This window comes from Callithrix jacchus, chromosome 12, assembly GCF_049354715.1.
Source record: "Callithrix jacchus isolate 240 chromosome 12, calJac240_pri, whole genome shotgun sequence".
Classification (NCBI taxonomy): domain Eukaryota; kingdom Metazoa; phylum Chordata; class Mammalia; order Primates; family Cebidae; genus Callithrix; species Callithrix jacchus.
Window position 1 is genome coordinate 94990396 of NC_133513.1, and position 24166 is coordinate 95014561.

A 24166-nucleotide genomic window follows, 5' to 3' on the forward strand; every position below is an offset into this window, starting at 1 on the left:
GCTCTGAGCTCCAATACATGGTTTGAGTTTTTGTGGGGGTTTTTGTTTGGTTTTTTTGTTTTTGTTTTCTTTTGAGACAAGGTCTCACTTTCTCACAGAGGCTGCAGTGCAGTGGCATAATCACAGCTCACTACAGCCTTGACCTCCTGGGCTCAGGTGATCCTCCCACCTCAGTTCCAAGTAGCTGAGATGACAAGTGTGCGCCATTATAAAAACTGTGCGCCATTATATTAAACTGCAAGACCCTGTTAATTTTTTTATTTTTGTAGAGACAAGGTCTCACTAGGTTGCCCAGACTGGTCTCCACCTCCTGGGCTCAAGTAATCCTCCTGCCTCAGCCTCCCAAAGTTCTGGAATTAGAAATGTGAGCCACTATGCCCAGACCAGTCTGAGTCTCAGTATGTGCAAATTCCAGAAATTAAAAAATGAACAGTGACTGAGAATGTTGTCATTCTCATTTTTTATTTTCTTGCTGCTGCTGCTTTTCTTTTTTTTTTTTTTTTTTTTTTTGAGGTGGAGTCTCGCTCTGGCACCCAGGCTGGAGTGCAATGATGCGATCTTGGCTCACTGCAACCTCGACTTCTGGGTTCTTGCAATTCTCCTGCCTCAGCCTCCTGAGTAGCTGGGATTACAGGTACACGCCATCATGCCCGGCTAATTTTTTTGTATTTTAGTAGAGACGTAGTTTCACCGTGTTGCCCAGGCTGGTCTCAAACTCCTGAGCTCAGGCAATTTGCTCGCCTTGGCCACTCAAAGTGCTGGGATTACAGATGTGAGCCACGCACCTGGCCTTTTTTTTTTCTTTTTTTTGAGATGGAGTCTCACTCTGTCACCCAGGCTGAAGTGCAATGGTGTGAACAATCTCAGCTCACTGCAGCCTCCAACTCCTGGTTCAAGTGATTCTCATGCCTCAGCCTCCCAAGTAGCTGGGGTTATAGGCGTGCACCCCCATGCCCAAATAATTTTTGTAGTTTTTTAATAGAGACAAGGTTTCACCTTGTTGGCCAGGCTGGTCTCGAACTCCTGACTTCAAGTGATCCACCCTCCTCAGCCTCCCAAAGTGTTGGGATTACAGGCATGAGCCTGTCCGACAGTTTTTATAATTACTTTTAATAACTACAATAGTTAAGTTCCTTTTTAATAGCCAACTGTTTCAAATCTTAAAATCTTCATAATCCTCATCCACTACTTACTGGCTGTGAGAACCTAGACACATACATTAGTTAACTTTGTGGTGGCTCAGTTTTCTCATCGATAAAGTAGGAATTATAACAATAGCATTCATCTTACAGGAACATTACGAGGGCTATGTGAAATAATACTGTACTTAGTCCCTGGAACATTGTTAAAACTCAGTAAGCATTAGCTATTATAACAATTTACAGTATTTTATGGGTCACTAAGTGGCTTAATGTCAACTTATTTCCACCGAAATAAAAGTTTATGATTCATGCCCACACAATGAGCACTGCAATTACTGAAAGTACAATTTCCAGCTTTCAACAAGCCCCTACCCTACAAATCAAAATGTGGAACTTACAGTGCCAAAGGTTAGCAAAGCCACAGAATAAACATGGTCCATCTTTCTGGGACATCAACTCAACAGGTAATTATTATTGCCATTCTTCAGATGAGAAAATGGGGTCACAAAGTGATCTGCCTATCTAGTAAGTTAGAAACTTAAACCCAATCTACCAAAAGTTCCAATAAAATTATTTATTCCATCATGGATTCTTCATATTCCAAACTCGTCAATCACTGCCCTAAGTACTCTCAAACTAGGCTATATTAAGCCTATCAGACTAAATTTTAGAAACTCTGTCACCATTCATTCAGTAAGAACTTACTTCTAGAGTGCTATTTGCTAGACACTGACTGTTCTCTGTGTACAAGGAACATTCTACTCACTGGAAACAAAGTACTGAATGAAACTCTCAAAATCTCTGTCCTCAAGAAGTCTGTAGTGTATCCGCATCACCCATCCCAATGCCTAGCACATAACACTATTTAAGAAACAGTTGTTGAAGGCTGGGCGCGGTGGCTCACGCCTGTAATCCCAGCACTTTGGGAGGCCAAGGCAGATGGATCACAAGGTCAAGAGATCGAAACCATCCTGGTCAACATGGTGAAACCCCGTCTCTACTAAAAATACAAAAATTAGCTGGGTGTGGTGGCGCGTGCCCATAATCCCAGCTACTCAGGAGGCTGAGGCAGGAGAATTGCCTGAACCCAGGAGGCGGAGGCTGCAGTGAGCCGAGATCGGGCCATTGCACTCCAGCCTGGGTTACAAGAGAGAAACTCCGTCTCAAAAATAAAAAAGAAATAGTTGTTGAATGAATTTTATAATCATGCCACTTAACATAAAGGACAGTTTCTTAATGTTTTTTGAGTTACAAATCCAAGATCCCTTTCAAAATCTGTTTTTTGGTTTTTTTTTTTTGGAGACGAAGTCTCATTCTGTCACCCAAGCTGGGCTGGGGTGCAGTGGCACCATCTCAGCTCACTGCAACCTCCACCTCCTGGGTTCAATTCATTCTCCTGCCTCAGCCTCCTGAGCAGCTGGGATTACAGGCATCCACCACCACACCTGGCTAATTTTTGTATTTTTAGTAGAGACAGGGTTTCACCATGCAGGCCAGGCTGGTCTCAAACTCCTGACCCTCAGGTTATCTGCCTGCCTCAGCCTCCCAAAGTGCTGGGATTATAGGCATGAGCCACTGTGGCCAGCAGTCTTCTGACTTTTGATAAAGACTAATCATTCTTGCTTCAGTTTCCTCTCTACTTCTTCCCTTTCTCAAGTAAAAACAAGAATTCTAACAATCTACTTTGGCATTAGATCATACATTATACAAATGGATAAGATTACTTCTAAGTGTCAATTTGTATAAATAGATGGCTAAACAAACATAGCATAAATATTTGGTAACTTAAACAAATAAAAAAGAAAACTTCATACCTCAGAGCAATTCTAGGTTCCTCCGCTCCAACAGAGGTGTTACAATTCCTTTCTCCTATTAAACAAGACTTCCCCAATCTCCCAGCCTTGTACCTGCAATGCATTGACAACTCGAATTGGATGATCCTCTCCCAGAGCCTGGATGCAGTGTTGGAATAGGCAATTAATATTGTCCTTGATCTTCATTAACTCCTCACCATCAAGAGATTCCAGCTTGCCTTCTAGGTACTCTAAATTCACCTGCCAAGTAAACAAAGAAGGGGTAGAGTGCATTTTTCTAAATTCACCTGCCAAGGAAACAAATAAGGGCAGAGTGCATTTTTAGCGTAGTACCCAGAACACATGAGAAGGCAATAGTCACCAGGAAATTCCACAGATGCCACCAAGTCTTACCTTCATGAGAAAGAGCTCCTCCCAAAAGCGAGGACTGCACTTACTGGGGTCCTCTGTCTGAAACCAGAAGATAAGCACATTCAGCTTTCCCAGCTAACACCAGAAGCATTAAGAATGCTATATATAGTCAACCTTAGTTTTCAAAATTAACTTTGAAAATTCTTGGTCGGCCGAGCACAGTGGCTTATGCCTGTACTCCTAACACTTTGAGAGGCCAAGGTGAGTGAATCATCTAAGGTCAGGAGTTCAAGACCAGCCTGGCCAACATGGTGAAAACCCTTCTCAACTAAAAATACAAAAGTTAGCTGGGCATGGTGGCACGCACCTGTAATCCCAGCTACTTGGGAGGCTGAGGCAGGAGAATTGCTTGAACCTGGGAAGCAGAGATTGCAGTGAGCCAAGATCACGCCACTGCACTCTTGGGCATCAGAGCAAGACTCTGCCTCAAGAAAAGAAAAAAAAAATTATTGGTCATTCTAAACTTCTATACAGGGGAAGAAAACAGTATCTCTTTGTGCTTTTTTTCCAAGTGGAAAACTGTGTGCATGGATATATATTCTCTGCACCAAAAGTTAAGAAATTCCCTAAAATATTTCTCTTCTAGCAAGAAATGAACCTAAACATCTGAATAAGTTAGTCACATAATGATGTGTCTCCCGTGAATTGGTACAGTGTTGTTTTCAACCCTATTTACATATATGAAACACAATCCAGTGAGCCAGGAAGGGTAGATATTATCACCCTCCTCCCATTTTAGGAAAGAGGGTACACAAACATAAGTGACTTACACAAGTGCAGGAGCCAGAAATCAGATCACCTCAGTAATACTGCAATGGTTTTTACAGCATGCTGTGTTGACTGCTTTTACTTGCCCTCCATATGCATTCAGTCTTCTGTACAAAGCTTTTAATATGCTCTAAATTTCTTAATTTTAATTGATCCAAAGGGTTAGCAAAATTATCATGCTAAAACCCAAAATTTCCTAGCAATAATTTTCCAACAAATTCTAGGAAATCAAAGGCTGCTGGTTAATGAGTAACATAAGAAAAAGAGAATGCCTACTTTAAAGAAAAGAGAATGACATGAAATAAGCAGTTCAATAGCCCACTACCACCTTATTTTAAGTTGACCTTTTAAAACTACTACCAGGAGACAGCCAGGTACGGTGGTTCACCCCTGTAATCCCAGCACTTTGGAAGGACAATGTGGGTCAATAACTTGTGGCCAGGAGTTCAAGACCAGCCTGGCCAAGATGGCAAAACCCCATCTCTACTAAACATACAAAAATTAGCAAGGCATGGTGATGTGGGCCTGTAGTCCCAGCTACTCAGGAGGCAAGGCAGGAGAATTGCTTGAACCCAGGAGGCAGAGGTTGCAGTGAGCTGAGATTGCACCACTGCACTCCAGCCTGGATGACAGAGTGAAACTCTGTCTCAAAAAATAAATAAATAAAAATGAGTAAATAGGCTGAGCACAGTGGCTCACGCCTGTAATGTCAACACTTTGTAGGACTAAGGCAGGTGGATCACCTGAGGTCAGGAATTCAAGACCAGCCTGGCCAACATGGTGAAACCTCATCTCTACTAAAAATACAAAAATGGCCAGGTGCGGTGGCTCTTGCCTATAATCCCAGCACTTGGGTAGCCGACGCAGGCGGATCACGAGGTCAGGAGATCGAGACCATCCTGGCTAATACTGTGAAATCCAATCTCTACTAAAAACACAACAAATTAGCCATATGTGGTGGCGGGTGCCTATAGTCCCAGCTACTCAGGAGGCTAAGGCAAGAGAATTGCTTGAACCCAGGAGGTAGAGGTTGCAGTGAGCCGAGATGGCACCACTGTACTCCAGCCTGGGCGACAGAGTTAAATAAAAATAAAATAAAAATTAGCTAGGCATGGTGGCATGTGCCTGTAATCCCAGGTACTTAGGAGGCTGAGGCAGAAGAACGGCTTGAACCCAGGAGGTGGAGGTCGCAGTGAGCCAAGATTGTGCCACTGCACTCGAGCCTGGGTGACAGAGTAAGACTCCATCTCAAAATAAATAATTGATTAATTAATTAAAATAAACAGCATAAAATTACTACCAGGAACTAATGTCATCAGCAGTTAAGTCCTGATCTAATAATAAAATACTAATAATCTCTTCTGGATTTTGTTTTCCTTTTTTTTTTTTTTTTTGAGTCTTGCTCTGTTACCCAGCTGGAGTGCAATGGCGTGATCTCAGCTCACTGCAACCTCTGCCTCTTGGGTTCAAGTGATTCTCCTTCCTCAGCCTCCCCAATAGCTGGGATTATAGGCACATATCACCACACCCGGCTAATTTTTGCATTTTTAAAAAGTAGAGATAGGGTTTCACCATGTTGGCCAGGCTGGTCTCAAACACCTGACCTCACGTGATCTGCCTGCCTTGGCCTCAAAAACTTCTGGTATTACAGGCATGAGCCACCACACTTGGCCTCTTCTGGATTTTTAATTAAGAAAGGCATAAAGAAGCAACATTTCTGGCCTTCTCACAGCATTCTCATTTAGTGAATTCCTTTTATTTATTTATTTATTTTATTTATTTACTTATTTTAGAGACAGGTTCTCACTGTCACCCAGGATGGGTGCAATGGTGCAATTACAGCTCACAGCTGCCTCAAACTCCTGGGCTCAAGGGATCCTCCCACCTCACCCTCCTATAGTAGCTAGGAATAGCTGGAACTAGTTGGGACTTCAGGTGCCTACCACCACACCCACCTAATTTTGTTGTTAGAGATGGAGTCTCCCTATGTTGCCAAAGCCGGTCTCAAACTCCTGGCCTCAGGCAATCCACACACCTCAACCTCCTAGGTAGCTGAGATTACAATTACTGGTGTGAGGTACCACGCCCAGCCATTTAGTAGATTCTATCACTTTCTCTCAAGTCCTGCTTCCTAGCAGGGGTCACAGTTTGACCCTCACACTTCTGTAATATCGCTTTTTGTCTACAAATGAAACTCAGGGAACTCATGGAACTGGCACTTCCCATCCGCAGAGCTCACTCAAGCAGGAGTTGTATGTACACCAAGCTTGCATAACAAAGAAAGAATCCTAATAGGATCCTAGCACCTACTTATATTCTTTGTATAGCTGCTCATACGGACTTGGGCAGTCTGTATTAACCTTCTGCATGTCAAACTCTGTTTATAAGGCTTGCCAAAGTTAGGTATTTTAGTTGACTGCATTATTTATTCTGAGCCATGGGTTTGGAGTCAGTCACCAGGGTTCAAATCACAGCTCCATCACCTTCCAGCAGAGATCTCAAATTACCTCATCTGTTAAATGAGGATATTACCAGTGCCCTCACAGAATTCCTGTCAGAATTAGAATTCCTCTATATTTAGTGATACATTTATAATGCACTAGCCACATAGTAGAAACCCGACACATGGTCATTTTTTTTTTTCTTTTTTTAAAGACAAGGTCTCACTCTCTCACCCAGGCTAGAATACAGTGGTGTGATCAGGGCTCACTGCAGCCTTGACCTCCTAGGCTTAAGCAGTCCTCCTACCTCAGCCTCCAAGTACCTGGGACTACAGGTGCATGCCACCACAGCTAGATAATTTTTGTATTTTTTTGTAGAGAGAAGGTGTTGCCATGTTTCCCAGGCTGGTCTTGAACTCCTGGGCTCAAGAGAGCCACCCCCCGCAGCCTCCCAAAGTACTATGATTACAGACATGAGCCACCATGTCTGTCTAGTAATTCTTTTTATAAGTATTATTCTAATTTATGTGTACTACTTATGATCAGAATTTTAGAAGGCAGGTACCCCTGCAGCATATCTAACTAATCTTCCCTGACAGGTTTTTTTTTTTTTTTTTTAAGACGGAGTCTCACTCTGCCCCGGCTGGAGTGCAATGGCGTGATCTTAGCTCACTGCAACCTCCACCTCCTGGGTTCAAGCGATTCTCCTGCCTCAGCCTCCGAAGTAGCTGGGATTACAGGTACATGCCACCACACCTGGCTAATTTTTGTATTTTTAGTAGAGATGGTTTTCACCATGTTGGTCAGGCTGGTCTTGAACTCCTGACCTCGTGATCCACTAGCCTCAGCCTACCAAAGTCCTGGGATTACAGGCATGAGCCACCGGGCCTGGCCCCTGATAAGGGTATATTTTACAACAGAGGCTTGGACCATGTTCAATCAGTTCTGAAGACCCAAAGAAATCTCCAACCCAATTGCCAATAATTTCTCAGTTATCCCACATAGTTGGAGAATGAAATAGAATGAATTACTAAGTAATTATTTCATTTACCAACAAATTGAGATGGAATATAATAATGTACCCTTTAAAAGTATCTGAATTATGGAATTCTAGGTCCAAAAGAAACTTCATGGGACATCTAGAATAAGAGTCCTAAGTTAGTAGATCATAAGGAGAGCAAATCTTTCTTTTTTTAAGATGGAGTCTCACTCTGTTGCCCAGGCTGGAGTGCAGTGGCGCCATCTCAGTTCACTACAACCTCCACCTTCCAGGTTCAAGCGATTCTTCTGCCTCAGCCTCCTGAGTACCTGGGATTACAGGTGCCTGCCACCACGCTTGGCTAATTTTTGTATTTTTAGTAGAGATGGGGTTTCACCATATTGGCCAGGCTGGTCTCGAACTCCTGACCTCATGATCCACCAGCCTCAGCCTCCCAAAGGGCTGGGATTTACAGGCCTGAGCCACCACACCTGGTTGTCTTTCTTTAAAATATACAGAAAAGGAGCTTCCCCAGCCTTCCTCCCTCCTTTCAATTGTTTTACCTAGCTCATGACAACAACCTATATGGACAACATAATAACAACCTATACTAATTAATACATAATTATAATCTCTACTATGAAAGTTTTCACTTTTGCCCTCAAACCCTCTTTCTCTCCCTCCTCCCATACCCCCCGAGGAACCTGAAGGTGGCAGGCAGAAGTAAGGGTATTTCTCATCTTGGACTAAGAAACTAACGAGTCAAGCTGTACACAACAACAAGCCCGCAGGCCTTACCATGAAGATCTCATCATACATCAGCACCACTTTTTCCTTCAGTGGTTTCTTGGAAGCTGAAGATTTCCGAAGCAAACCCCCACGTTTCTCTACCTGTGCCATGGTTAGAGAATCTGTGAACAGAAAGTCACATTTTAGGACAGTAAAAATACTTAGTATGATACTATAATGGCAGATACATGTCATATGTTTGTCCAAGCCCATAGAATATACAACACCAAAAGTGAACCCTAATGTAAACTGTGGACTTTGGGTGATAACAATATATGAATGTAAGTTGTAAGTTCGTCATTTATGACAAATGCCACTCTGGTGGGGGATGTTGTTATTAGAGGGGGCTGTGCATGTGTGAAGGAAGTGGACATATGGGATATCTCTGCCCTCTCCTTTCAATTTTGCTGAACCTAAAAACAGCTCTAAAAAAATTAAGTCTTAGAAAAGAAAGGAAAGCCAGTCAGTGCCAGAATGTTCTCCAAGTTGCTGGAGTCACTGCTATACCACTTAATGAGAGAATGTTTAGGAAGAAGAACTGATAAACAACCACGCTACACAGCTTGTGCATCTGTCCAACACTCCCCTCCCTGACTAGGTAATGTCAAGGTTTAAATCATTACTTGGCCAACAGCACAACATATTTTACATCCTTAAAACGTGCCAGTAGATAAGGCTTAAAGCAGATCCAAAACCAAACACAAAACTGTAACTAGCTCCATCTGTAATAGGTCTGGCCACATATCTGAGGATGATGGAAGGAAGGCTGCAAAGCACACACTGATTACAGACTGATGGTGAACTTAAATTTCAAATATTGATCAAGCTTAGGACCATTAAGGCAGGAAGTGTGCTGCAGACTGACATGCTTCATTGATTTTCCCAAAGTAAGCAGGTCCTCGTCACTACAAAGTACTTGGCCTTCACTGCCTCATAAATCACACTGCACTTGACTGTCTTTAGAAATTCCTGTGGAAAGAGACCCAAGGCAGAAAACAGCAGTTAAGAGACAAAAAAAAAAAAGAATCTGATTTCAAAATAACTGAATACAGCAATCTACTACTTTCAAATTTAATTGTGTGTGTGTGTGTATATATATATATATAAACACTATTACAGATCAAACTCTAATGTATTTTCAATTCTATATAAAAGTAGTTCCATGAATCATGCCCAAATTTTCCCATCTTGCTTCAAGAAAGTCTCGATTTTTTTTTTTTTTTTAAGTAAGAACCTGAAATCCCATAGGTCTTCACTGTGGATTTACACATATCCCCTTCATCTCCCAAATTCTTTTCATTATTAACAAAGTTCCTCTCTTTCCTTTAAATTCTATGCTCTAGATATGAAACTTAATCTCACCCATTGACAAGTATGGGGGCTAGGGAGGAGCTGGATTTTACTTTCAGACAAACCTGAAACAGCAGAACTAATTTTGATCAATGACTTTTGGAAAATATGCACTATCTTTCCAACCAAAATCAAAATTTTTTTAAGGAAGAGATGTATCTTAGTATAAAAGATTGTATCTCAGATGTTGTCCTTCCCTGGCACATATAACCAAAAAAGGAGATTCATCCTTGAGCATACACTAAAGCATAGAAAATGTCTCCAACTAGATATTTTTATTTTATTTTTAGAATTTTTTTTTTTTTTGAGACAAAGTCTCACTCTGCTGCTCGGGCTGAAGTGCAGTGGCGCAATCTCAGCTCACCAAAACCTCCACCTCCCGGGTTCAAGTGATTCTCCTGCCTCAACCTCCCAAGTAACTAGGACTACAGGCATGCACCAACATGCCCGGCTCATTTTTGTATTTTTAGTACAGATGGGGTTTCACTATGTTGGCCAGGCTGGTCTCAAACTCCTGACCTCGTGATCCACCCGCCTTGGCCCCCCGAAGTGCTGGGATTACCGGCATGAGCCACCAGGCCCAGTCTATTTTTAGACTTTTTTATAATCTCATATTAGAAGTGATACCAACTCAGATATTAAGCATCTTCAGCACAGGGACTACATCTTATGCTTTTTATATAAGAACCTAGTTCCCGGTAAATGTTCAGTTTATGCTGTTAACTGACTGATTCTGACAAAGATGGAGGGGAAATCCTGAAAAGTCCCCAGTCTGACCTAAAATTTTACTAAGACCTGTCTCTATCGAGGCTTAACTTAGCCCTCAAATTGCTATGATCCCCAGAGAACTGACAGAAAAAATAACAACAATAACAAAAAGAGAAGACTCTTTGGGGCAATTTACATTATATTGATCATGGCTTTTCCTTAAGCATGATATACAGCCTCCGTTCAAAACATTCTTGGGTCTTTTAAATAGGTTGTCAAGAGGAAGATGTCCTTACCTGGAAAAAATAAATTGGAAATCAAGAGGACCCTATTAGAATAAATCAAAAGCAATGCAATTCTAAACTTAGTGGATATAGATCTTGCCTGTGCTCAGCTTCAACCAGTTGATTAGCAGGAAGAGTGGGAACCACAAGTTCTTGGATGTGAAAAGCATTTGTTTACTAACATCCCCTTCTGAGGATTTATAATTGGGTTACAGCTAATCAATGTCCACCCCAAATCTAATAAACTCACTTTCTCTATTTCAAAATCAATACTTTCTAATAAGCAAAGGGAACAAGAGAGGAGGGAAAAACAATTCCAATCCAAACTACCAAATTTCCTAAGAAATTAAATTATTTTTATCACTCTCCTTCCATCAGGAGCAGGGGGAAAATCAGACAAGGCCTCAACTCATTACTCTCTGTCATCATCACAGGCAACTGGAATTTACCACCCAAGCTGCCTGAAATGTGACTGGAAACTGACAACATAAAGGCTCCTCCCACTACCAGCACTCCTACCCAGGGAACACAGCACACAAGGGTTTCTAAGGTGTTAGACTGGGAGAACTATAGAACTCTTCTAACAAAAGTTTTTCTTTGGGTCTCAGAAATTAAGCCTGTGCTCCTAATTTTGAAAGTAAAATATCTGATTGGTAGAGCAGAAGATTGCAGCACATCAGTAATATGAGTGTAATCTGTACATTCTCAAGCACTTTTATCCTATTTCAAACCATCCCCCCACCTTCCCGTGGAGAGAACCAGCACCACTGCACTGCAGCCTGGCGACAGAGGAAGACTTCGTATTAAAAAAAAAAAGTACATTTGTGTTCTCATATATGTGAAAATTTAACAGAACAAATACAGATCACAAAGTCAGAAGTTCGAGACCAGCCTGACCAATATGGCGAAAACCTGTCTCTACCAAACAAAAATTAGCCAGGCATGATGGTTGGCACCTGTAATCCCAGATACTCAGGACACTGAAGCAGGAGGACATCTTGAGGCAAAGGTTGCAGTGAGCTGAGATCATATCACTGCATCCAGCCTGGGCAACAGAGTCAGACCCTGTCTCAAAGGAAAAAAAAAAAAAGGCTGGGCACGGTGGCTCACGCCTGCAATCCCAGCACTTTGGGAGGCCAAGGCAGGCAGATCATGAAGTCAGGAGATCGAGACCATCCTGGCTAACATGGTGAAACCCCGTCTGTTTTAAAAACATAAAAAATTAGCCAGGCATGGTGGCAAGCACCTGTAATTCCAGATAGTCGGGAGGGTGAGGCAGGAGAATCACTTGAACCCAGGAGGCAGAGGTTGCAGTGAGCTGGGATCCTGCCACTGCACTCCAGCCTGGGCAACAAAGTAAAACTCAGTCTCAAAAAAAAAAAAGAGAGATTTCAGAATATGGAAGAGATGGAAAAGGGAAAAAAAAAAAAAAACCAGAGAGAAACAAAAGTAAATGTGTCCATAATTTGGGGGGGGGAAACTCATATGTAAAGATCAGGCATTCATTCATTCAACAAGTATTTACAGAGTACCTTTTCTTTCAGCACAGGCACTAGGAACACAGCAGTAAACAAGACAGAAAAGATCCCTAGTCTCACAGAATTCCCATTCCAGTAGAAGGAAAACAGAGGACAAATAAGATAAACTGAGACAGTTATAAGTTCCCTGAAGACAAATTGCCTAAGGGGACTACTCTCAGCTGGGAGATTAAAGTAGGCCTCTTTGAGGAACTGGTCGTGGGTCTAAGATCTGGAAAAACAGGAAGAAACCAACCAAGTAAAAATCTTGGGAAAGTGTTTGAGATATAGGGAATGGCAAGTGCAAAGTCCTCAAGATCTGAACGCACTTGGCGTGTTCAGGAAACAGAAATGCCGCTGTGCCTAGACAGCATAAACATTCCTTTTCTGAAATGTTTTTAAAGTTTATTAAAGTGAGTCTTTTGTGTTTGTGAATTTTAATATATAAGGAGAATCCAAATATCCATCAACAGTAAATGGAATAATTATGGTACAGTCACACAATAGACAACAATATAGAAATTTACAAAAGCCCATTACTGATATACATGAAGCAATGTGGATACGTTACACAGAAAATATTGAATGAAAAGTGTCCAAAACAAAAGACTACGACCTGATGATTCTATTTATATGAAGTTATTAAAAGACAAAAGTAATTTATGATGACAGTGTAGAGGTGTGGAGATGATTGGGAAGGAGCACAAGGAAGCCTTCTGAGGTGCCAGAAATACACTCAATCTCTATCTAAGTGGAGGTTATACAAATGAGTACACATGTTAAAAAATCACTAAGTTGTAGACTTCACATAATGTAAAACATACCTTTATCTAAAAAAAAAAAAGTAGGGCCAGGCACAATGGCTGATGCCTATAATCCCAACACTTTGGGAGGCCAAAGCAGGTGAATCACAAGGTCAGGAGATTGAGACCAGCCTGGCCAACATGGTAAAACCCCATCTCAACAAAAAAGTAAAACTTAGCCGGGTGTGGTGGCACATGCCTGTAATCCAAGCTACTCCAGAGGCTGAAGCAGGAGAACTGTCTGATCCAGGGAGCTGGAAGTTGCAGTGAGCCTTTATTGCACCACTACACTGCAGCCTGGTGACAGAGGGAGACTTCGTATTTAAAAAAAAAGTACATGTGTGTTCATATATGTGAAAATTTAACAGAACAAATGCAGAACACTAGAACACAGGTGAGTAGGGCCTCCAGGCTTGAAAACTCAGGACACCTATCTAAAATAACAACCAGGCCAGGTGCAATGGCTCACACCTGTAATCCCAGTACTTTGGGAGGCTGATGCAGGTAGATCACCTGAGGTTAGGAGCTCAAGACCAGCCTGGCCAACATGGTAAAACCCCGTCTCTACTAAAAATACTAAATTAGCTGGGCATAGTGGTGCATGCCTATAATCTCAGCTACTCAGGAGGCTGAGGCAGGAGAATCGCTTGAACCCAGGAGGCAGCAGGTGCAGTGACCCGAGATCGCACCACTGCGCTCCACCCTGGGTGACAGTGCAAGACTCAATCTCAAAAGAAAATAAAATAACAACCAGAGTCTGTTTAGCTCTTATATATGTACCAGGCACTGTTCTAAGCACTTTATATACATTAATTGATTTATCCTCATAACAACCCTATGATCCAGAAAGTTTACAATGAGAAAACTAAAGCACAAACTAGAAAAGAAAGAAGAGAAAGAGAAAGATTGTATGACTCGCACACAGTTTTATCCGATAAAGAGAATGATTAGAGGTCTTGGGGTCAAAAAAAGCAAAAAGAAAAAGAAAAAAGAAAAAAAATAAATAGAAAAAAAGAGAGAAGGAGAGACGGAGAGAAGGAGAGAGGGAGGGAGAGAGGGAGGCAGGCAGGCAGGGAAAGAGAGAGAGGGAGAACTGTGATTACCTATTTCAGAATCTCCTGGGGCACCTCCTAAATAGGTAAGAAAAGAAAAGAAAGAAAACGTGTCCAGATAAGTAAGTGTAGGGACTCAAACCCAGGTAGCCTGATATTAGAGTTCCTGTTCTTCTCCACTATGCTATACTGTATCGCAAAAGGCAGAGGAAGGAGCAAGAGTTTAGTCATCTATACATAAACAAAGCTGAGGACCTACAGAGAAACTATAGAGAGGTTCCAGGTGAGGAAGGGGGAGTATATACTCATTGGCTTTAATGAGCAAACTGTGGAATGTCCAGGTATCTTGAGTAGTCATCACTATAGTCTGTCCAAGGGTGAAGGTGCCATGGTAGAAAGTAAAAGATAATTGATGTATACATCTGTCTGTAAACGTAGGTAATAGTAGAGTGAAGCAGAGAGAAATAGACAAATTCATAGGAATGGCAGAAAACTTGGGAGGAAAAAAACTGGAGAAGAATCTGAGAGTCTAGTCAAGTTGATAGATGTATCCAATACAATTTTTTTTTTTTTTTTGAGACAGTTTCACTCTTGTTGCCCAGGCTGGAGTGCAATGGTACAATCCCGGCTCACTGCAACCTCTGCTCACCAGGTTCAAGCAATTCTCCTGCCTCAGTCACCCAAGTAGCTGAGATTATAGGTATGTGCCACCACGCCTAGCTAATTTTGTATTTTTAGTAGAGACGGGGTTTCTCCATGTTGGTAGGCTGGTCTCAAACTCCCAACCTCAGGTGATCCACCCACCTTGGCCTCCCAAAGTGCTGGGATTACAGGCATGAGCCACTGTGCCCAGTAGGTAATTTTTTTTTTTTCTGCTGCCCTCCTTACCCCGGTAATTTTTTTAAAAATAATAAAACACCCTAATAACCACTACAGGATTCAATTGATAACTTTTTTTTAAAACTCTCCCACTATCTTTGAGGATTTTTAATTTTTTTTTCCTACTTTAATTGAGTATAGTCAGTGCTCTGAGGATAATTCTCCATCAAAACCTGATAATGAATGAAAAGATATTATAAAACAGGACAGAAAAATGAAACAGAAAACAAGTCAAGTAAAACTTTACAATCCTCAGCTTAAGAGAGAGGGGTTTTTTTTTGTTTTTTTTTCAGAGATGGGGTTTCACCATGTTGGCCAGGCTGGTCTCGAATTCCTGACCTCAGGTGATCTACCTGCCTCAGCCTCCCAAAGTGATGGGATTACAGATGTGAGCCACCACGCCTGGCCAAGAGTATGTTGTAATACTGACAGCCCTGATCACCTATTTCAGAATCTCCTGGGGTGCCTCCTAAATATGTAAATTATCTTTTTGTTTGTTTGTCTTTTGAGACAGAATCCCTGTCGCCCAGGCTGGAGTGCAGTGGCGTGATCTTGGCTCACTGCAACCTCCACCTCCTGGATTCAAGCAATTCTCTTGCCTCAGTCTCCCAAGTAGTTGGGACTACAGGAGCACGCTGCCACACCTAGCTAATTTTTTGTATTTTTTTTAGTAGAGACATGTTCTCCAGGCTGGTCTTAAACTCATGAGTTCAGGCCATCTGCCCGCCTTGGCCTCCCACAATGCTGGGATTACAGGCATGAGCCACCGTACCTGGCCTAAATATGTAAATTCTTAAGCCTTCCTACCCTTCTATTGAACCAAACTTTTTTTTTTGATAGACAAGATCTTACTCTGTCACCCAGGCTGGAGTGCAGTGACATGATATCAGTTCACTGCAGCCTCCACATGCCAAGCTCAAGTGATCCTCTGACCTCAGTCTCCTGAGTAGTTGGGACTATGGGAATGCGCCACCACACCTAGCTAATTTTGATATTTTTTTGTAGAAACGGGATTTCACCATGTTGAGCTCAAAATTCCTGAGCTCAAAGTGATCTGGCCCACTCCACCTCCCAAAGTGCTGCGATTACAGACATGAGCCACAGTGCCTAGCTTGGGTCTACATTTTTAACAATCACCCCAGATAAGTGGTTCTCAACTGGTGCAATTTTGCCTCCCAGGAGACATATGTCAATGTCTGGAGACATTTTTGATTGTCACAACTGGGAGAGGAGGTACTACTGGCATCCACTAGGTAGAGACCAGAGATGTTGCCAAACATCATCCAATACACAAGATAGCCTCCCACAATGAAGAATTATCCAGCCCAACATGTCAATAGCAAAGAGGTTAAAAAACCCTGCCCCAAGTAATTCTGATGACCACTAATGTGTAAGAAGTACTCATCCAAGCCTTAAACTAGACTTTGAAAAGAAAGGAGTCTCTAAACAGAGGATACTGAGAGAATGAAACCTCTGTGGTCTCTAAAAAGGGCATTGAGGCAACACTCACCTTACCACATCTCATTCTGCCCACATTAACTCACACTTCCTTTGAGACAGTAGCCCGTTTGCCCATATGTGAGAGAAGATCACTACAAAACACACTGACTATAGTATCCACAATGCTTAGTGATGGAGATGAAAATCTTATGTAGCTATCTGTCCAAGAGTTGTGGCTAAGTCAAATAAAATACTACCATTATCTGACCATGGCCATTCACTCAATACACAAAAGGAGGCAACACATTTTTGTTTTGTTTCATTTTGAGACAGAGTCTCACTCTGTCACCTAGGCTGGAGTGCAGTGGTACGATCTCAGCTCACTGCAACCTCCACTTCCTGGGTCCCGACAATTCTCCAGTCTCAGCCTCTCAAGTAGGTGGGAATACAGGCACATGATACCACACCCGGATAATTTTAGTATTTTTTGTAGAGACGGGGTTTCATCAAGTTGACCAGGCTGGTCTCGAACTCCTCATCTCAAGTGATCCACCTGCTTTGGCCTCCCAAGGTGCTGGGATTACAGGCATGAGCCACTGTGCCCGGCTGAGGCAATATGTTTATATGAAGCCAGAAATAGTCTCCTACCCTGACTTTCCAGTAAGTCTCCTATCCTGACCTCCTAAAAATTCCCTAGTTTCTCTAGATACACAAGTTTAAAAAAAAAAAAAAAAAAAACTTTAGGGAAAAGTTACCTGCTCCCTAAGCCTTTCTGCAAGGCCTACCATACTACCAGAAGGTAAACATTAGTACTGTAAGAACTTAAGAGAATGCAGAGTTTTTCTTCCTCCAAGACCCAGCCCTTCAAGCTATCTCCTAATATGCCTTTCTTGCTTTCTTTTTGTTTTCGCTTTGTGAAGGATGTAGGCATCATTCCTTCTTCCTTTCTAAAACCCCCAAGTATTTAGCTCACTTGCTATATTACATCCTACTGTTCCACGTGGTTCCTTGGCACAGCTTCTCTCAGTAGCATGGAACAGGTTCCCCCAATTCCACCAAACAGACTGGCTCTAAGACAAGCAAATAACTCCTTGCTACTTTAATGAATTTCCACTGTTAGTCAATCCAAGGATTCTAGATCTCCAAAATAAAAATAGGGCTGGGCGCGGTGGTTCATGCCTGTAATTCCAGCACTTTGGGAGGCTGAGGTGGGTGGATCACTTGAAGTCAGGAGTTCCAAGCCAGCTGGCCAACATGGTGAAACCCTGTCTCTGCTAAAAATACAAAAATTAGCCAGGCGTGGTGGCAGGCACCTGTAATCCCAGCTACTGCACTCCAGCTTGGGGAACAGAGCAAGACTCTGCCTCCATTTAAAAAAAAAAAATAGAGTTAGGGCCTGCATCCTATTTTTTTTTTTTTTTTCTGAGACAGAGTTTCACTCTTGTTACCCAGGCTGGAGTGCAATGGAGTGATCTCGGCTCACTGCAACCTCTGCCTCCTGGGTTAAAGCAATGCTCCTGCCTCAGCCTCCCGAGTAGCTGGGACTACAAACATGCGCCACCATGCCCAGATAATTTTTGTATTTTTGGTAGAAACAGAGTTTCACCATGTTGACCAGGATGGTCTCAATCTCTTGACCTCATGATCCACCCGCCTCAGCCTCCCAAAGTGCTGGGATTATAGGCATGAGCCACCACGCCCGGCCTCTATTTTTTTTTTAATAGTGTCTCTATTGCTGAGGCTAAAGTGCAGTGGCACAATCATGGCTCACTGCAGGCTCAGTGATCCTCTGACCTCAGCCTCCTGGGTAGCTGAGACTACAGGCACATGCCACCAGGCCTGGCTAACTTTTCACATTTTTTGTAGAGATCAAGTTTCACCATGTTGCCCAGGTTGGTCTCAAACTCCTGGGCTCAAGCATTCCTCCCACCTCAGCCTCCCAAAGTGCTGAAATTACAGGCATGAGCCACTGCATCTGGCCCCAACCTATATTTACAATGAGGATATTACTTTGCCCAAAGTAACACAGCTAGTAAATGATAAGCCATTAAATCTTTTTCTCTGGTAGTCCTTCTCCCTATCAGAATATCCTGTTAGCTCAAAACATCCGGAGCTAACTAGAACATTAAAAACCAGATTCACAGCCGGGCGCAGTGGCTCACACCTGTAATCCCAGCACTTTGGGAGGCTGAGGCAGGCAGATCACCTGAGGTTGGGAGTTCAGACCAGCGTGAAACCCTGTCTCCATTAAAAATCAAAATTAGCCAGGCATGGCAGCGCATGCCTGTAATCCCAGCTACTCGGGAGGCTGAGGAAGGAGAATCGCTCAAACCCAAGAGGCACAGGTTGCAGTGAGCCGAGACTGCACCACTGCACTCCAGCCTAGAGAACAAGAGTGAAACTCAGTCTCAAAAAACAAACAAACAAAAAACAGATTCACTGTAATCCCAGCTACTCAGGAGGCTGAAACAGGAGAATCACTTGAGCCCAGGAGGCAGTGTTTGCAGTAAGCTGAGATTGTGCCACCACACTGTGGCCTGAATGATAGAGTGAACTCAGACTCAAAAAAAAAAAAAAAAAGAAAAAGATTCTATTAAAGTTACACTTGTATAGAAACTCCAAACTGATATCCATAATATCAACACTCCCATTTTATCCAAGAAAAGTCAGTCAACTCACCAAACATTGTGGCTCATGTCTGTAATCCTAGTACTTTGGGAGGCCAAGGCAGGAGGATCACATGAGGTCAGGAGTTGGAGACCAGCCTGACCAACATGGTGAAACCTTGTCTCTACTAAAAATACAAAAATCAGCCAGGGTTGATGGTGCACACCTGTAATCCCAGCTATTCAGGAGGCTGAGGCAGGAGAATTGCTTGAACCTGGGAGGCGGAGGTTGCAGTGAGCCAAGATCATGCCACTGCACTCCAGCCTGGGCAACAGAGGGAGACTGTCTCAAAAAAAAAGAAAAAAGTTAATCAACTCGGAACATCACCTGACAAGCATCATGCCTATTTTCTAAAAGCTAGGACAAAACCAGACTGATTCAAGAAGCACAAAAACCACTATAAGGCAGGGTCCATAGCTTGTGTGCTCTAGAAGATGCTCCCCTTGGAATGGGTATTTAGGATATACCTGACATGGAAGTAACTCAAGAGACTTTCCCAAGACTAAGAAGCAAGTGGCAAAACCAGGAATTTTCTAGGTATCAGTCACAGTCTGTAACTACTACAGGTCAACTAGCTTCACAGAAGACAACTCAATCTGCTCCCATCAGCATCTACTGAGTTTGCCTAATGTTACAAATGAACAATGCAGATGAGTTGTTGTTTGTTTAAATAAACATGACCATCTTAGGTTCCCTTTCAAATTATCTTATACAAGAAGGAAGGCATTCCTCCTTCAGAAGGAACCAGCTCCAAATTGACAGGATTTCAAGAAATTCTAATTGGAAACCACATTTTCTGACACATCCCAGAATGAGAATTCATGGTAAGATTTTCTCAATGAGCTGGAGATTCCTATAAATTAAAACTGTCTGTCTCCTGCTCCAGCCCTGAACTTCCTGACATGGCACAACGTCATTCCTATCTTCTCACTTCTTCTCCTGTTCAACTATACAAGCCTCACGAACACCACCTAAGTATAAAATGAAAATTATAAGATGAAGTCCCATAATCATCTTCTTCCTCCCCTGCCCCCCTCCCTGGAAAGGTGTTCTCCCTCTGTTCCCCAGGCTGGAATGCAGTGGCACAGTCATAGCTCACTACAGCCTCCTGGGCTCACAGGACCCTCCCACCTCAGCCTCCCAAGTAGCTGGAACTACAGGCTTACACCACCAAGCCCAGCTAATTTTTGTATTTTTTTTTTTGTAGAGACAGGGTTTTGCTATATTGCCCAGGCTGGTCTTGAACTCTTGAGCTCAAGCAGTCCACCAGGCTCACCTCCCAAAGTGCTAGGATTACAAGCGTGAGCCACCTCACCTAACTCCATACATAATCTTCCTAAAGGAAGCCCAAAAGGTACCTGCAATCCTGCAAAGCAAATTGATTTCTTGCTACTTTAATAACATTTATTCAGACCTTATAAATAACATAAGCATAGTGTAAGACAAAAAGGGAGTGTAAGACAAAAAGGGATCAAAAAAATTACTAAGTTATGGTCCCTGCCTCAAGAAGCTATTAAGTGGAGGAGGTACATAGTCTGCTACTTCCTTATAGACAAATAAACATTATTTTTTCCCCAAGACTTTTTTCATATATGCCCTCACTTACTCAGAGGTACTGCCAATATATTAAGCTCACCAGGTCTCTTACTTCCAGCTGCCTACAGGTCTCCAACTGTACATCCTACAAGCAACCTGATCTCAGCATAGCAAACTATATCCCTTATGCCTCTTTCCATACCCTAACCTTTAAAAACCTGCTCTACTTGACTGGGCACGGTGGCTCACACCTGTAATCCTAGCACTTTGGGAGGCCGAGGTAAGTGGATCAGAATGGCCAACATGATAAAACCCTGTCTCTACTGAAAATACAAAAATTAGCCAGGTGTGGTGGCGGGTGCCTGTAATCGCAGCTACTCTGGAGGCTGAGGCAGGACAATCTCTGGAACCCTGGAGGCAGAGACTGCAGTGAGCCAAGATCGTGCCACTGCACTCCAGCCTGGGCAACAGAGCAAGACTCTGTCTCAAAAAATAAAATAAAATAAATATAAAAACCTGCTCTAATTTTTCTAATCCATACTCGTCAATGAAATCCCCACACATCCAGTTTCTCAAATTAGAACTCCTAGCCCACTATCTTCCTAAAGTTGAATCAATCTCAGAAGCACAGTATTTTTTTTTTAATTTTTTGTCTTAAAAAAAAAAAGCACAGTATTTCTAAAATCCTCTCCTTTTCATTCCCACAGCCACACTTTCTTCAGATGCTCAGTCAACTGCAACAACTCTAATTAGTCTCACTGCCTCATTTTTCATTACTTTAATCTGAATTTCTGTCACTCCCTAACTTAAAAAAAACTCCTCAGAAGCCAAAGGAGAAAAAAGGCTGGGTGTAGTGGCTCACGCCTGTAATTCCAGCAATTTGGGAGGCCTAGGCAGGTGGATAACAGAGTCAGGAGTTTGAGACCAACATGGCCAAGACGGTGAAACCCCATCTCCCCCATCTCTATTAAAAATGCAAAAAATGGCCAGGCATCTGTAATCCCAGGTACTCTGGAGAATTGCTTGAACCCAGGAGGTGGAGGCTGCAGTGAGCTGAGATCATGCCACTGCACTCCAGCCTGGGTGACAGAGCGAGACACCATGCCAAAAATATATATATATAAAAAAAGAGAAAATTCCAGTGACTCCCCACTTTCTTTTCAGTCTCACCTCCTAGCAATTTCCCCACCATATATCCTGTTTTGGACAAATTTCTGAGATTTAAAACATCATTTTTTTTTTCCTCTCATACCTTTACCAAGCCTTTCAAGTGCTGTTGTCTCCAAATGAAATGCCTTTTCTTTTTTCTTTTTTAGAGACAGAGTCTCACCATGTTGACCCGACTCATCTCAAACTCTTGGGCTCAGGCCTCCCACCTAGGCCTCCCAAAGGGCTAGGATTACAGACGTGAGCCACCAGGCCCAGTTGAAATGCTTTTCTTACTTGTGCAACCTCCTACTCATCCTTCAACACCCAACTCAAGTATTTCCTCCCTGCAAAGATTTCCCTGACTCTCCCAAGCAATGGCAGTACTCCCATCACACTATATAAATGCCTTCATGTCCCTATGTAACACAAAGTACTACACAATTCCACATGGATGTTTCTCTGATGTCCTGTAGACTTCTAGCCTAAATACCAGTTACATAGTAAGTGCTCAATAAATGTATTGAATAAACAGTTTCACCCTCATATATCCTGGATCAATTTTTGGCCATTTTCCCCAAATGTTATAGATTTCTAAACTGTGCTCAGTGTGAAATTCCAAATTTCCTAACAACTGCTTTGGGGTTTTTCTTTTTCTTTTTCTTTTTCTTTTTGAGACACAAGTTTTGCTGTTGTTGCCCAGGCTGGAGTGGAGTGGCCCAATCTCAGCTTACCGCAACCTCCACCACCCAGGTTCAAGCAATTCTCCTGCCTCAGCCTCACAAGTAGCTGGGATTACAGGCATGTGCCACCAAGCCCGTCTAATTTTGTATTTTTACCAGAGATGGGGTTTCTCCATGTTGTTCAGACTGGTCTCGAACTCCCAAGCTTAGGTGACCCACCTGCCTTGGCCTGCCAAAGTGCCACCGCGCGGGCCACATTTAAATTATACAAATGTTGAACAAGCAAATAAATTATACCTAAAAAACTAATGAAATCACCTTAGACGCTTCTCTAGTCACTGAAAATGGGAATTCCCCCTTTACACTCATAACAAGAGAGATCTCTCTTTCCCTTGACTGTGATCTGATATCCTGAAAGCCTTCACACAGAAGCTACTGTGCACACAAATCCAACTGAGGGTACACACAAAGTAATTCCAATCCTGCTAAGGGCAGGGACACAAATCATATTTACCCTAGTTTACAAAGTACCTAAAGGATCGTAAAGAAAAAGCTCAAAATTTTTTCTGGCCAGGCACGGAGGCTCATGCATGTAATCCCAGCACTTTGGGAGGCCAAGGAGGGTGGATCACCTGAGGTCAGAAGTTGAGACCACTCTGGCCAACGTGGCGAAACCTTGTCTCTACTAAAAATACAAAAATTACCCAGGTGTGGTGGCTCACGCCTGTAATCCCAGCTACTCGGGAGGCTGAGGCGGGAAAATCGCTTGAACCCACAAAGCGGACATTGCAGTAAGCCGAGATCGAGCCTTTGCACTCTAGCCTGGGCAACAAGAGCGAAACTCCATCTCAAAAAAAAAAAAAACTTTCTGGAGAAGAAGATCCGGAGGGTAGGATGATCCAGCGACATACATTTGGGTCTGGCCCAAGTTTCTGCTTTCCTATTCGCCAGGGACGGCACGCCTCAGCTTCTCCTTCTCGAAGGAACCAAATTTCTCTCTACTTGTTCCTTCCCTAAACTCTCGAGGGAACAGGTTCCTTTCCTGGGCTCTTGCCGAGTAACCCTAAGAAAACACAGTAGCTTCACTGATTCCGTGTGAAGGGTGGGCTGAAGCCTGTCAGAGCCTGGAGAGGGACCGGACTGGAACCCCTCCGGGACACCTGAAGACCTCGGACAAACTGGCTTTTCTCTAGCCCTGAGATTCTCAGAGGTGCCTTGCCCCACGTCCGCACCCCAGGACCAAGAACAAGCCGGGAGGAGGCTCTCGAGGCAGCTGGCGGGGTCAAAAGTCAGCGCCTCGGGTGCCAGAAGGCCCTGCAGGGATGGGAGAGAGGGAGGAAGGTGACCGGGAGGTCCGAAGGACCGATCGCTGGAGGAGCGAAGCCGTTTCTCTCTAGGCTTGGCCGCCCCCGGGCCCAGCCCTCCCCGGGACACGCAGCCTCCGCAGCCGTCCTCCCTCCCTCTCCCCTCGCATCCCCGTCGTCCCAGAAGCCAGCGCAGGCCCCGCCCCCAGAACCGCCTCGGGGCCAAGGCCTAGTATGGCAGGACCCGCAGGGTTGGTCAGGTTCGAGGACCGGGCCGGCGCCGCTTACCGAGCCCGTGGCTCCTCCTCTACCACCCGCGCCGTTCCCAGGCCCGCTCGCTCCCGACGCCACCGACGACGCCGCTGCTCCGGGCTCACGGGCACGCTCCCGACCTCCCAGACCCTTCCCGGGTCCGCCGCGCCCCGTAGGGTCCTAAAGCCCGGCGCTCAATGT

The 24166-nt window shown here is 43.5% G+C and overlaps 1 protein-coding gene across 10 annotated transcripts in view; it reads right to left on the reverse strand.

The window, feature by feature from the left end:
• ARMH3 (armadillo like helical domain containing 3) overlaps nt 1-24166 on the reverse strand; it is a 219724-nt gene that overhangs the window by 189011 nt on the left and 6547 nt on the right. For 4 of the 10 annotated variants that reach the window (XR_004732135.3, XM_035268874.3, XM_035268877.3 and 1 more), the window contains exons 1-4: nt 24002-24164; nt 8354-8466; nt 3350-3406; nt 3050-3196 (exon numbers count right to left, since the gene is read on the reverse strand). Coding sequence is in view for 9 of the 10 variants with exons in the window: in XM_035268874.3 (XP_035124765.1) it covers nt 3050-3196; nt 3350-3406; nt 8354-8455 (306 nt within the window). In the remaining variant the exon portion in view is untranslated. Of the gene's footprint in view, nt 1-3049; nt 3197-3349; nt 3407-3674; nt 3789-8353; nt 8467-10598; nt 10694-24001; nt 24165-24166 lie in introns of those variants that run through there. The other 6 variants (XM_078346356.1, XM_078346357.1, XM_035268876.3 and 3 more) reach the window with 3 other exon arrangements.